This window comes from Hydra viridissima, unplaced genomic scaffold (genome assembly GCF_058129835.1).
Source record: "Hydra viridissima isolate aposymbiotic clone 2 unplaced genomic scaffold, HvirCarnegie_v1 scaffold_5, whole genome shotgun sequence".
NCBI lineage: Eukaryota > Metazoa > Cnidaria > Hydrozoa > Anthoathecata > Hydridae > Hydra > Hydra viridissima.
This window is the reverse complement of record NW_028324304.1, coordinates 9,519,853-9,533,520: the sequence shown is the minus strand read 5'-3', so window position 1 is coordinate 9,533,520 and position 13,668 is coordinate 9,519,853. Positions and strand designations below refer to the sequence as shown.

General features: G+C 30.1%; 2 protein-coding genes across 3 annotated transcripts; both read left to right on the top strand.

Moving 5' to 3' along the window:
* Positions 1-1,526: 1,526 nt before the first annotated feature.
* Positions 1,527-11,357, top strand: LOC145188848 (uncharacterized). 2 transcript variants are annotated; one of them, XM_080065349.2, is made up of 14 exons: positions 1,527-1,812; positions 1,935-2,157; positions 5,148-5,270; positions 7,084-7,159; positions 7,774-7,926; positions 8,048-8,137; positions 8,295-8,325; positions 9,483-9,754; positions 9,857-9,985; positions 10,156-10,213; positions 10,308-10,379; positions 10,474-10,729; positions 10,816-11,018; positions 11,101-11,357. In XM_080065349.2, the coding sequence occupies exons 1-14, from the start codon at positions 1,648-1,650 to the stop codon at positions 11,146-11,148; spliced, it is 1,899 nt and encodes a 632-aa protein (XP_079921475.2). In that variant the 5' UTR covers positions 1,527-1,647; the 3' UTR covers positions 11,149-11,357. The 2 variants fall into 2 exon arrangements, with proteins under 2 accessions (XP_079921475.2, XP_089944572.1); XM_090088446.1 differs by lacking the exon at positions 7,084-7,159.
* Positions 11,358-12,928: 1,571 nt separating this feature from the next.
* LOC149888519 (52 kDa repressor of the inhibitor of the protein kinase-like) lies at positions 12,929-13,630 on the top strand. The gene has a single exon (XM_090089089.1). The coding sequence runs from the start codon at positions 12,929-12,931 to the stop codon at positions 13,628-13,630; it is 702 nt and encodes a 233-aa protein (XP_089945215.1).
* Positions 13,631-13,668: the final 38 nt, after the last annotated feature.

Genomic DNA, 13,668 nt, shown 5'->3' with positions numbered 1-13,668 from the left:
CTTTGGGGTCGCCGAAAATGTGGTCGACTTTATTCAAAATATCGCAACCATGAATTTATTATTGATGATGAGTCATACTTTACTTTGTCGAATAGCACACTGGCTGGTAATAATACATACTATTCAAATAATCAAAAATTGACACCAGACATTTAAGTATTATGATGTTGCAAAATTTGAAAAAAAATTACTTTTATGGATGGCAATCTCCCCTCGAGGGGTCACCTCTATTTACATTGCTCCTTCTGGCCAAGCGGTAACCTTTTATTAATAAATATTATCGAGACACCAAGTATATCTTTTGGCCTGATTTAGCAACATCTCACTATGCTAATTCGGTAACAAAATGGTTAAAAACCCAGAAGATACCATTTGTTCAATAAAAAGACAATCCAGCAAACTTACCAGAAGCTCGTGCTATAGAGGATTTTTGGGCAATGCTTAAGCGGGGTGTGTACAAGAATGGATGGTCTACAAATAATATATCTAACCTTGAGCGTCGGATTCGTTATTGTACCAGTAGACTTGACCTTAATGCTGTACAAAAGCTGTTACAAGGTACCATTACCAGACTTAATCAAATTTGAAGATATGGAGTCTTGTGATAAATCTATTTTTATTTTCCTATTCTGCATATTTAATTCTAAGAACATGCCAAAAAAAAAAATTTTTATCGTGATTATTTAAGTTTTTATTCAAGTTTAAACCCAGTCTCAAATTTTATGGAACAGGTGTTAATTAATTCATCTTCGTTAAAATATCGTTTTTGCTTAATTATATATTACTGATTGTTTTCTTTGCCAAAAACTTATACAAAAGTAAAGTGCTGAAATTTTATCTTTAAGATTACTGTATTAATATTTCAGCCATAAAAACTTTAAAATTCTTTTTTTTATGGGGGGATAATGAAGTGGATACATCAGCTATGGATTGGTGAAGTGGATAAACTAGGAATAAGGAATGTCATCTTCTCACATCCCCCAATTTGACTGAGTAGAGATTTCTTTTGTTATCATTATTATTATTATTATTAACAATTATTCTTGTTTTAATGTCGTTAATGATCACAAGTGGGTGTTTTCCAATCTCCAATTTTTAAACCTACTTGCATTGTTTTTTTCACTTGGTTTGCAAAGAATGCTACATTTTCCATCCAAAGATTTTTAAAAATTTCTAATAAATGACGATATAAAAAGTTGTTTTGCTCATGCTTTTTTCAAGTCTAATGAGGCCTTATCACTAACAAAAGGAACTGAAAAAAGTTGTTGGCGGCCTCGATTTCACCAAATAAGAGAAAGATAGATGGGGATCAGCTTAATATATGTTCATATTATTGATTAAAGAAATTATTTTTCAATCATTTTTTTAAAAAAATTTAGTAAATTAATATTATCAATTTTTAAAGTTATTTGAATAAGATTGTTTTTAACATTTTTGAAACATAATTAATTATAAATATTATTTTAGCCATAAGGAATGATTACCCCCTGGTATGGTAAACGCATGTTTTAACTTAAACATACGATGTTCTTTCTACAGTAACCGCTTTGTGAGCACCCGCACATTTTCCTTTAATAATCTAAATCTAGTATATATCTTGTATATATCTTGTATATATCTTTCATGTATTGAATCAAAGTTTAAAAAATGGTTGGAACAGGTGCAAATCGTATGCCTTTGACCAAAGTGCATCCTATTCTGTTAGGTCAGCAAAAAAGTGGTTCTTCAAGTGGAAGTAGTCTTCTCTCGCAATATCGCCAGCAACATCAAGAACGTCGTCAACAAATAAACTCACCCTCTTCGCCTCAACAAGTAATTTTTTTTAAAGATTGAGCTTAAGATAATTGTTGATTCTTCTTTTAAGGCATTTAATAACTTTAAAAATATTAATTTCGTTTTATAGTTAGAAAAGTATTGCCCTTTTTCTTTTATAGTTTCGACCAGCAGGTCATCAACAAGAATTCAGTTCTCATCATCAACAGCAACATGACTTACCTTCGCAACAACAACATAATGATTTTGCTCCTCCCTACGGGCAAACTCAGTTTTCATCAAGCAATTTTCAACAATCAACCCAACCTCAATATAACATAAAAAGTTTTAATCAGCCTCCTTCATCAATACATAATGGAGTTACAAATAATGTAGCAGATAATGGTAAGTCAATACAAACTTATTTTTAGAGATGTTTATGTTTTTTTTTAAATTTCATAAATATTTAGTATATTTAAGTTTTCTAAGATCTATCTTATCAGTGGAAGTTTTTAATCTATCAAGTCAATAAACTAAATTAAATATCACTTTGATAAAATAGCAGAGTTACTACTCAATCTTTTTTAGTTCTGTGTTAAGCGGCCTTAATACTGATTACCTGTATGACCCTACCTGCATTTTGTAGTTGGTGCTTTATTATGTGCATAACATGAATATGACTATGGTTTTTTTTTTTTTTTTTTTTTTTTTTTTTTTTGACTGTTTCAAATAGTTTACAAATTCAACCAGAAATACAATTTGATATTCTATTAAAAAGTGTTCATTTTTGGCCACAAAATTAACAAAAAAACAAAATACAACATAAAAGATGCTTTATTATAATTTCTAAATATATTTATGAAATTAAATTATTATTGTGTAAGATTGACATAGGTGCTTGATTTGTTTAACTCTTTTTTTCATAACTATTGAGTTAAGCAAATTCCAATCTCTGCATGAAATGCTAATGTTTCAGTTCTAGTTGTGGTAATGTCTTTCTGTTTTAATGTGTCTTTAATTTGTCTAAATCAAACAGCTGGTGAATAAAAATTTGTAATACAAAGCTGTATGACAACTAATTATGGCCACCTAAAATATTTCTTAAAAACTGTAGGAAAGAATAAATTGATACTTGTAATTTGACTTAAAAGTTTCTAGTGACAAACAAAACATTTACTTTGATAATATGTTTTGCTAAGAAATAAATACTTAACTGAGTCAAATATTAGTACTTTTTTTTAACACTTTGGCATGCTTTTGATACAATTTTCAGCCATTTTTTGGAGATTAGTTATATTTGCAGTAATAGATGATTTTTTTAAAAAAACAAAACAGCTACTGTTTCCTTTAACAATTCACAAGTTTTCTCTGTTAGATTAATGTCCAGGAAGTTTCCTGGCATAATAGAACTAATATAATATTAATATTTTTTTCCATTAGCCATATGGCATGTTGTGTCATCTTGCACTTTTCTCTTCTCATTTTGAGCTTTATTTGACATTACTGGAAAAGTTTTTTCATCACTAATAGCCAGACTTGGGGAAAATACATTTACTCAAACAGTGGTTTATGTCCTTCAATAAGTGTACATGCCTTACTGTGAAAAAAGTTTATTAATTCTGTATACCATATGAACAGTACTACAAGAGAATTACTCATACAGCATTAAGTACTCTTGGCATTCAGCAGGTCAACTTTTTAAAATTTTTGTCAGTCAGGCAACCTCATCCTTTTGAGGGATCTCAATGTTGTTCATGTTCTTGTGATTGAAGCTGTTTAGGTCATTTTTAATTTGTAAGAGTGCTTGCTTCAACATTTCACACTTGTCTTGGAAAATGGACTTCAGCTTGAATATTGGAAATGACACTGGCAAGGAGTGCATGTTTGACCTGAGATTCATCTTGCTCCAAATTAAACTTGAATCTTTTTTGTAATTCTTCCAGTACCTTCTTGACCAGTGAGTTGTTGTACTTGAAAGTTTTTTCTTGTATGCGCTTAAGCAAAGTTTCAGCCTGTCACAGTACCTTAGTCTCTGTCATGTGTGTCCAGATCAAATTCAAACATTCCAGGCTGTCATACATGGAATTCCAGCTAGTGATGCAAGTGGGTGACCAGACTTTTTTTTTCTTTCCAAAAATGTTCTGGATGATTTCAGCTGATTTGGGGTAGTTGCAAGTATTACAAATTTTTACAATTGAAGTGATTTTTGCAAACAATGAAGAAATGATCCTCTTGTTTACATGTGCAATTTTCTTGATGTCTTTTGTTGCAATCAAGCTGTGTGTGAAAAAAACATCATTCTTAAGGCGGCAAGATATAGGAATTCTTTTGGTTGTGTAGCATTTGGAATCTTTTCAAAACAACATCATTTTCTTCTTCGTCATTACTTTCATCCTCACAGTTGATACCAAACTCTCTGAAGGCTTTTGCAAAGTTGGTTGCATTATCTGTGACAGTTCTGGTGGCTTAGTCCAAGTCTTTCATGGATTCCTTGTATTTTCTCAGCAATTGCATCAAAAAATCTTTCAAAAGATTTGGCAGATGACTTCAAGAGTCTTTTCATAGATGAGGTGAGCTGTCATGCCAAAAACTTCTCATCTAATTTGACCATATATCAGCTGTTGTGCAGACAAAACCAGCAACCTCAAATTCCCTCTTGATAATTGTCATTTTTGCTTCAAACTGTTCATCAATTTTATTGACCAATATTTTGCAAGAAATTGAATGACATTGCCTTGATAAAATCTTGGGCAATATAAAGTAAGATGATTTTATATAGCCAGGTAAATTAGGATTGACTAAAAGATATTTAAAGCTTACAAATTTTGAAAATAGCAATCTGTTTTATTAGTTAAAGAAAGAAAAGTAAGATGTAAAGTTTTGTTAATTTACTAAGATGGATATGATAAGTTGTCACGTAACTTTATATTGTTGTTAATATTATAATGTGAGTTTTCATGTATAAACCAGCCAAGTAATCAAGTAAAAAAACTGTAGTCTGTCATTAAGAGGTTTTTTCCAGAGTTACTCAAGTTTTGGCCTAATACTCTCTATATACTTAATCTTACGGATAAACTATTCCAATTTATCAAAAAACAATAATTTTTAACAGATTTTCCTCATTCATTTACATAACATTGAAGGAACAGTTTGTGGTGTTAGAGATATATAGGTAGTGTCCTATATATCTCTTCTTTAAACAGCTCCTAACAAAGTTTACAATGAATAGTACAAATATTCATGTTTCTTTCTATTAGCAAAGGGTTTTTTGTTATCTTACTGTCAATGTAATGTCAATGGCTTCAACTTCAAAATGGATTTCTCTCCTATTTTACTTATGACTTAATAATGCACTTAAAAGTTAGTGTGTAAAATGTAAGCATCTTACTTTATAGGATCAGATGGACCAAAAAGAAAACGCATGAGCCGATGGGGTGCCAAAGAAGAAAAGGCAAATATGACTGGTCTTGTAACTCTGCCAGCTGACCTTACTGAGGAACAAAGAATTCATTATATGGGTATGATCTTGCATATTTGAACAATTCTTTTCAAAAGTGCTTCTTGAGTTGATTTTTTTAATTTCAATAAAGGAAACTACTGTGTATTGTTTTAAATTGTTAGCCTTTAATCTAACAAAAGATATTTGTTTGTTCATGTTTTCATTTAAAAAAAAAATTAAGTAAGAATTTGTTTAAGCTCTATTTTAGAAGCTTTCTTATGAATTTGGAAAAAAAAAATTCTTTTAACAAAAGTATACATAAAAACAGTTTGTTATTACACATTAATTTTGATTTTATTCTTTTTTTAAAAATTCTGGTCTTGATATTCTGTTATAAATTGTAAAATTTATTTGCTTAATTTGATTATCAGGGCAGTTAATTATTGTATGGTTATTTTAAAAAATAATCTTTTGTACTATAGCAGTTTGCATTTAAACTTAAAACTTCAGGTTTTAATGCATCCAACGATTACTTGGATTATTTTAGTGCTGGATTCCTTTTAGTTAAAAATAAATAATTTTAGCATTTGACAAGCAATGTAGCACTAAAATAATCTGAAATGCAGATGTTAAAGCATGCATCAAAACTAAGCATGTAAGTTTTAAATGCTATAAAGCACTACAGTTATTTAGATCGTATTCAGACAGTGAAACATTTTCGGTACTCAAAGAAGACACAATGATATCATCAGAGTGTTTCATCAGGCATTAAGAAAATGGTTGATTTTTATTTACTAAACGTTTTTTTATTTTAGTTTAGAATTAAAAACTGCAATAATACAAATTTTCTTTAACTTTGAGGATTTTTTATTTGTTTGAATGGTTGAGTTGCACTTGGCTCTGATCTTGAATAATAATTCTGTAAAAAATGATATTTCTATAATCTTCCAACTATCAACTTCCAATGGCAGCAGGAATTTAGCAATATTTATAATGGAAAACAATCACCATGGAAAATTGATGGGGGAAAAAAAAAACAGGAATATAAATAAAACATGAGCAATTTCTTCTAATAACTTTATCACAGTTAACACTGCAGCTTTTCCATTAAGATAGTCACAGTTATCAACATGTCTATGTTTGATGTCTGACTTTCCTGTTGTAGTTTATTTTTATAAACACATTTAATCTATTTAAATATTTTGATGTTTTGATATAAAATTCTATCGCATTGAGCAATCTTTTTATTAACTCCTGTATTTTGCATCTAATAAAATGTAATTTTGATCTTTTAGGTTTTCATTTTAGCTGGCAGTCATTAATGTTAAATCATATTTTTCATAACTTATCTCTCTTGTAATATCTGTTTGCATTTGTAATTTTCAAAATGTATAAAAGTTTAGAAGCCGTACTTTTTTATTTAAGCCTTTCTAAAACTTAAAAGGCTAAAAGACTACATTTCTGAAAAGCCTACTTGAGAATTACAGGTTTTTTTCTATTCAAAGTAAAACCAATTTTTCTTTTTTAATTCAGGTTTTTCTATGTAGTTTCTTCAAGAAAATTATTTGCCAGGCATCATATATTTTAAGGTGTAGGTACAAGGAATAAACAAAGTGATGAGTATATAGGTATTGTGATGAATTTGCTTAGCTGAGAGAGCTAAATGCTTGTCGATCTTTAAATAAACAAGCATGTGTAGATAAGTTTTTCTGTTGTCATTAAATTTGAATATCAGATTATTTTGCATAAATTTTAAATTGTATTGAGATAACACTAGTTTTGCTTATTTAAACCCTGTGTGATAGCATGAGGGCAGGTCGACAAACATTAGCTAAAATTGGTTGACTATATTATTGTATTTGTATTTGAACTATGTATATTTTTTGCCTTAGTCCAATTTAAGATTGAAGAAATCTCTCAAAAGCTACGTACAGGGGACCTCGGTATTCCCGCTGATCCTGGTGCAAGGTTGGTTTCAACGAAAGGAGGCTGTTGGCATAACAACATAATGCTTCATTTGTATTTAAATTTATTCAGCCAGAGTGAACATGGCTGGATTTATGGTTCTGAATGCCAAATGTTTAAAATAAGCATGATTATTTTAAATTTTTATTAAGCAAATTTCTTTTCATGCAATATTTAATTTCTATCAATGCTTTTAATTTTTGTAAACCTTGAGAAAATATGGTATTCTCAAGCTTTGAAAGTAAGTAGGTTTATGTATTTCTTTTGCCTTAGTCAAATTCAAGAGTTAAAGTAGTTTTACACAATACTTAAAGTATTTTTTATGAAATCAAGTTGTCTCTAGATTATTGTAAGCCAAAGTCCTTTACCATGTTTATAGAATTATACTTTATGTTTTCCATGATTAATCTGTTTTATAAAGTGGTTGATTTCTAATTTTCATTACAGCTCTAACCTCTATATGTTTTTTTTTTTTGTTTTTTTGTTTTTTTTCAAATCTAGCTTTTAAACAGCTATTATAAAGAAATAGTTGGATTTAGAATATAGAAGTTAAATTTTTTATTTTTGATATAATTTAACAATTTAATGATGCTCATTAACAATTTTTCTCTTGAAAGGTCACCGTCACCTGAACCGATATATAACTCTGAGGGTAAAAGACTAAATACAAGAGAATACCGTGTTCGTAAACAACTTGAAGAAGAACGTCATACACTTATTAAAAAAGCAATAGAAGAAATACCAAACTATAAGCCTCCATTAGATTACAAGTATTTTATATATGTATATATTACTTTTCATTAAAGTTTTTTTATTCTAAAACTATATTTTAACATAAAATCTAAACAACTGTATTATGGTTTTAAAAGTTTTTTATTATTATTATTGCAGAGCACCTACTTCCAAGATTCAAGATAAAGTTTTTATACCTGCAGAAAGAAATCCTGCTGTAAATTTCATTGGGCTTTTAATTGGTCCCAGGTAAGTTATAAAAATTATTTTTCAAAGAAAAAGTTTGCAATGATGTGTAAAAATCAAAATCTCTTACATTGTAAATGATTACAAAATAAACTGAGCAAACTTAATTTTTGAATTCCTTTTTTAAAATTTCATTTGTCTGAAAAATTCTTTGTTTCAGAGGGAATACATTGCGTCGCTTAGAAAAAGAGGTAAAATAATTTTAACATAAAAAAGTATTGTTTATTAAGGAGTCGTTGATTTTAGATGAAGTATTAACTTCATTTTTCTAAACTCATAAGTTTTTCTTATGAAAAGTAAATTGTTAACAAAAGATTTTAGCTCTAACAAAGTATTTTTGTTTCTCCCTGTGCTTTTTAATTTAAGTGAACTTATTCTCAATATTCTTTTCATGTCTTTCTGTCATTTGTAATAACACATAAACCTTTCTGTCATTTGTAAAAACACGTAAATGTGGCCAAAAAAATGTCCTTCTAGATTTCTTTCTTAAATCCTTACTTAGCAAGAAATGATTTGTGTGATTGGGAACTCATGCTGGCATAAAATAAAAACATTATAAATCAACATAAATACTTAAAAAGATTTTGAACTGTGTCAATTATTTAATTAGAATATGGTAAAATAAAATACTAATTATGTTCTCAAAGAAATTAAAATGCATGATGAACAAATTTTAGTTATTAATATTTAATTTGTTGTTGCTGAAGAAAGTATTAAAAGCATTTAATAATAACTTCATAATTCAACATAATTTTTGAAGTCGCTATAAATGCCATATCATTATCTATGTATAAAAGTATATAAATCTTTTGATTTAGTATTTTATTTGAATAGACACATTAAAGCAGCATATTGTATTTATGATAAGGAAATTATAAACTATTGATGAAACTGACGCGCTAATCATTAGCCTATTGAATGCCGCTTGAAAATAAGCACTGTGTGGGTGTTTCATCTACATATACAGGCATTGGCCTTGATGATTGCAGACCATTCTGAAGTATTAATTCTGTATATAAACTCATTTAGCAAAATACCAAATGTTGTAAATATCTTTTTGTTATTTTGCATTTTTAGTTGCTTAAATGCTCTCATAGTACTTAATATTTAATGAGTATTTCTAAGTATTTGTTGTGAATGCCATAAATTGCACTCCCTAATAGCATTTTTCTGCTAAATCAGTGAGATGTTACAAATAGTGCAAGAGCCACTTTCAATGAATGAAAATATATGTTGTTATATTATTGCTGCATATAAATAACATTAGATACAAGTATTTTTATAGGGAGTATGTGTATATATATTAATCATAATTCATTATGGTTTAATCTAAATTTTTAATTTTTAGACAGGTTGTAAAATCATAATTCGTGGTAAAGGATCTGTAAAAGAAGGAAAAGTTGGTAGAATTCCTGGTCAGTTAATGCCAGGAGAGGATGAACCTTTACATGCACTTATTACTGGTCCTTCAGAAAAAGAAGTTAGAAAAGGTGTGGAAGTTGTTGCTGCAATTGTTAAAGAAGGTGTAGAATGCCCAGACGCTGCCAATGAGTTACGAAGAAACCAGCTAAGAGAACTAGCTGAGCTTAATGGCACATTAATTGACGAGGAGTTGGTTAAGTATGCACTTGTTATTGATTAATTTTTAATGTATTTTATTTTGGGATAACAATTGTTAGAACTTCAGTTTAGCCTAATATAATCAATATGGTTTTATTTAAGGTGTAAAAATTGTGGCGCTACTGATCATAAACATTGGGAATGTCAAGAGCAGAGAAATGTTACAGCCTTGATAAGTTGTCATAACTGTGGTGGCTATGGTCATGTTGCTGCTGATTGTAAAATAAAACAGTAAGTTAGTATATTTTATTTAAAAAGTTGAACAATTTCCTTTAAAAAAATTATAACTAAGCCTTTTAAATGCCAACTTCAAACTTATTTTAATTAGCTTTTCTAGTAATAAAAAATGTTATCTGCTGACTTCTGATGATTAGTATGCATATTTTGATCTGTTTTTTTAGTGATATAAATTCAGGACCAATGCAAACTTTTGCTGAAAAGGCCAAAATGGATACTGAGGTTGGTTATTTTTAAAAAGTGCTTTTATTAAATGCTATTTTAATTTATAATTGCTTTAGAGCTATAATATTTGTATTGTTTCATTGGTTTATAGTATATGTCATTAATGGCTGAACTTGGAGTCGAAGGTCCTTCGCCAGCTAAAAAAGAACCACCAAAACTTCCGGTATTACATGGATTTTGTTAGCTTATACCAGAATCATCATTGTATTTATATTAAGAGGTTTTAAAATGAGTATTTGTGGTGTTTTTCCTTTCAGGATCCTCCTAAGGAACACTTTGATACTCGAAGTAAATGGGGTCCTCCTGCTGGAAATAATCCTAAATCAATCGTAGATATTCGTACCAATAATTTAATTACAACAGCCATCAGCTCACAATTTCGTGTTCCTCAACCAGGCGTTCAAGTTAGTCAGTCCACTGCTCCACCACCGTGGGTTAATCAACAGCAGTTTTCTATTCAACAAAATAGACCGGCGTATTCTGTTGCTCCTCCTTGGCAACAAACTCGTGGCGGTTAGTCTTAATTCTATATTAAAAAAGCTATCTTTGACCTTTTAAATATCAATTAAAACTTTTTAAAATATTTTATAACCTTTTAGGTCCCTCAGTGAGTCGTTTTGGGGTGCCACTTCCACCTGGTTATGGTCTTCCACCTCCAGTGGCCTCTGGTGGTATGATTACTGGATACCCACAGATGGGTTGGCAGCAGCAAATGTATGGGGCATACAATCCTTATCAACAGCCACCTGCACCTCTAGCTGCTAATCCCCCTGCTCCATACGCTGTACCACCTCCACCATGGGTATGTCGCATCTATTTAGTTTTAAAGAAAATGCTATGCTGATATATAGTGAAATATTATTTTAATGACTTTTGTTTTTTAGACACAACAGCCTCCTCCTCCACCGCCACCTCCTCCTCCTTCAAGTTAATGTGCTGTGGGTATTAAATGACCTAAATGTTTAAAACTGCATAAACTAACTGTTTGTTTAATCTGCCGCCACAAAATGTGTTTTCCGATCCTTTTTTTTGTATGGAAGTAAAAGCCTGAATAGATAAATAAACTCTTTAAAAAAAAATGTTGTAGAGCAATCTAAGAAGCATTGTATGCTATATTCTAATCTGATATGTATTGTTTGAATTTATAGTTTTTAGTCACTCTGATAACGAAGCCCCTTCACTCATCTAAAGTTCACTAGAAAATTGTCATTTTACCGCGAATGTTTTTTTTTTATAGCACTTCTCAATCAAAATGAACAAGAGTATACTTGTAGCCAGAGCCGGATTTACAGGCAGGCCAAATAGGTCATGGCCTAGGGGCCCCGCAAAAAAAGGGGCCCCAAAATCGAATTGCAACAAAATTAAATTTTAATTTTTGGAAAGTGCATACATTTTTATTAGAAAGTAATTGTGTAAAAAATTTGTTTTTATTTTTCTAAATATTTTCGTGATTAAAAAAAAGTAAAACATTTTAAGACAAATAAATTAAATTAAACAAGCATTTTGCAACATTTTGTTCATTAGTACTTTAACAAACAATAAACTTAACGATTTTATTCAACGTTTGACGTTTTTTAAATGACTATGTTTTTTTTTTTTTTTTATTGAAAAGTTCAACCAAGAACCTAAAATATTATTTTCTAGAATCACTTGGTTCAACTTATCAAACCAAGAAAATACTATAATAAGGGCTGTTTTTCTAATTAATTAAGGTTTACAACAGTAGCAAACATTTATTTGCCAAACAGCCTGATTAATTTTCCAGATTGATATAAAAAACGGAAGTTAATAAATTTGTTGTTTTTTATTTGCGCATGTTTTAAAATATTCGATTTAAGTTAAAAAGAATGCGTTTATTTTAAGAAAAATTTTGCACGCTTTTAAGTAAAATATCTTAGTAATTGAAAAAAGTAATTGTTTTAAATTGCATTAAACTTTAAGCGATAATTTGAACGCTTTTAACTAAAGTAAATGCCCCTTAATGAATCTTAAACTTTAAACGAACAATCGGAACTCAATAAGGAGAGGGTATGTTTCCCTATCGATTTGCCATTGAATAGGAAAAGTGATCCAGGACTTTGGGAAACTCTTTCAGCTGAGGATATACAATTTTGGTTAGAGAACGGTCCGTTAAAATGTCAAAATGCAGATTATGACTTTAAATCCTCTAAAATGATGTATCAAGATCGCGATCGATATTGCTCAAAAAGCTTGTTTATGGGGAAAAAATTAAATGGTGAAACGTTTAATAGAGAATGGCTCATATACTTCCCAGCATTAGGTTGTGTACTCTGTTTTATCTGCAAGCTTTTTGAACCCTCGAAATTAGCATCAACGGGATATAGAAATTGGAAAAATTCAGGGGCATGAACACTCATCAGACCACAGAAAAGCTTCCTTAGCATACTTTCACAGAAAAAATAACAAGGTTTTTTTAAATGATCAACTTTCTAAACGAAATTCGCAAAGAAAAAAACTACTGGTTCTAAGAAGAGTTATAGCTGTAATTTGCACATTGATCGAAAGAAACTTAGCTTTTAAGGTTCAAATGAAAAATTTTGGTCTAAGAGCAACGGGAATTTTATTGGTCTGCTTGAATTGATTGCTCAGTTTGATCCTTTATTGGCCAAACACATAAAAAATTATGGTGACAGTGGTTCTGGAAAAACAAACTACCTCTCAAAGAATACATGTGATGAATTAATCTTATTGATGGCAAGAAAAGTTTTGCAATCAATCAGCGACAATGTTTTAAAATCTAAGTATTATGGATTATCAGTAGATTCAACACCTGATGTGAGTCACAAAGATCAACTATGTGTGATCTTGAGGTACATTGATCAAATTTCTAATGAGCCTATTGAAAGATTTGTCAACTTCATTCACATCGATAATCACACCGGGGAAAATTTAGCAAATGCAACCGTGGACTTTTTAAACGTAAAATTGAACTTGGAAATCAGCAACTGCAGAAGCCAGTCTTATGATAACTCAAGCAATACGACTGGAAAATATAAAGGAATAAAAACTAGAATTTTGGAGTTCAATAAGCTGGCAAAATTCTTGCCATGTTCAGGTCATTCTCTTAACTTGGTAGGAGAGGCTGCTGTAGATTGCTGCATCGAGGGAATCAATTTTTTTGGTATTGTTCAAGAACTGTATAATTTTTTCTCTGCTTCTACAAAGTTGTGGAGTGTTTTGGAACAGTTTGCAAGTAGTTTATTGAAATCACTATCGAATACTCGGTGGAGCGCTCATGTTGACTCGGTCAAAACCATTCGCCAGAACTTCAATAAATTAATAGAAGAATTGGTCAAAATCAATGAGTGTGAAAGTTTTGAAACAAAAACAAGAGCTGCGGCTGGAAACTTACTACCCAAATGGAAACTTTTGAATTTGCTTTACAAACAATAATATGGGATCAAGTTTTGCAACGAATGAATGCTGTTTCC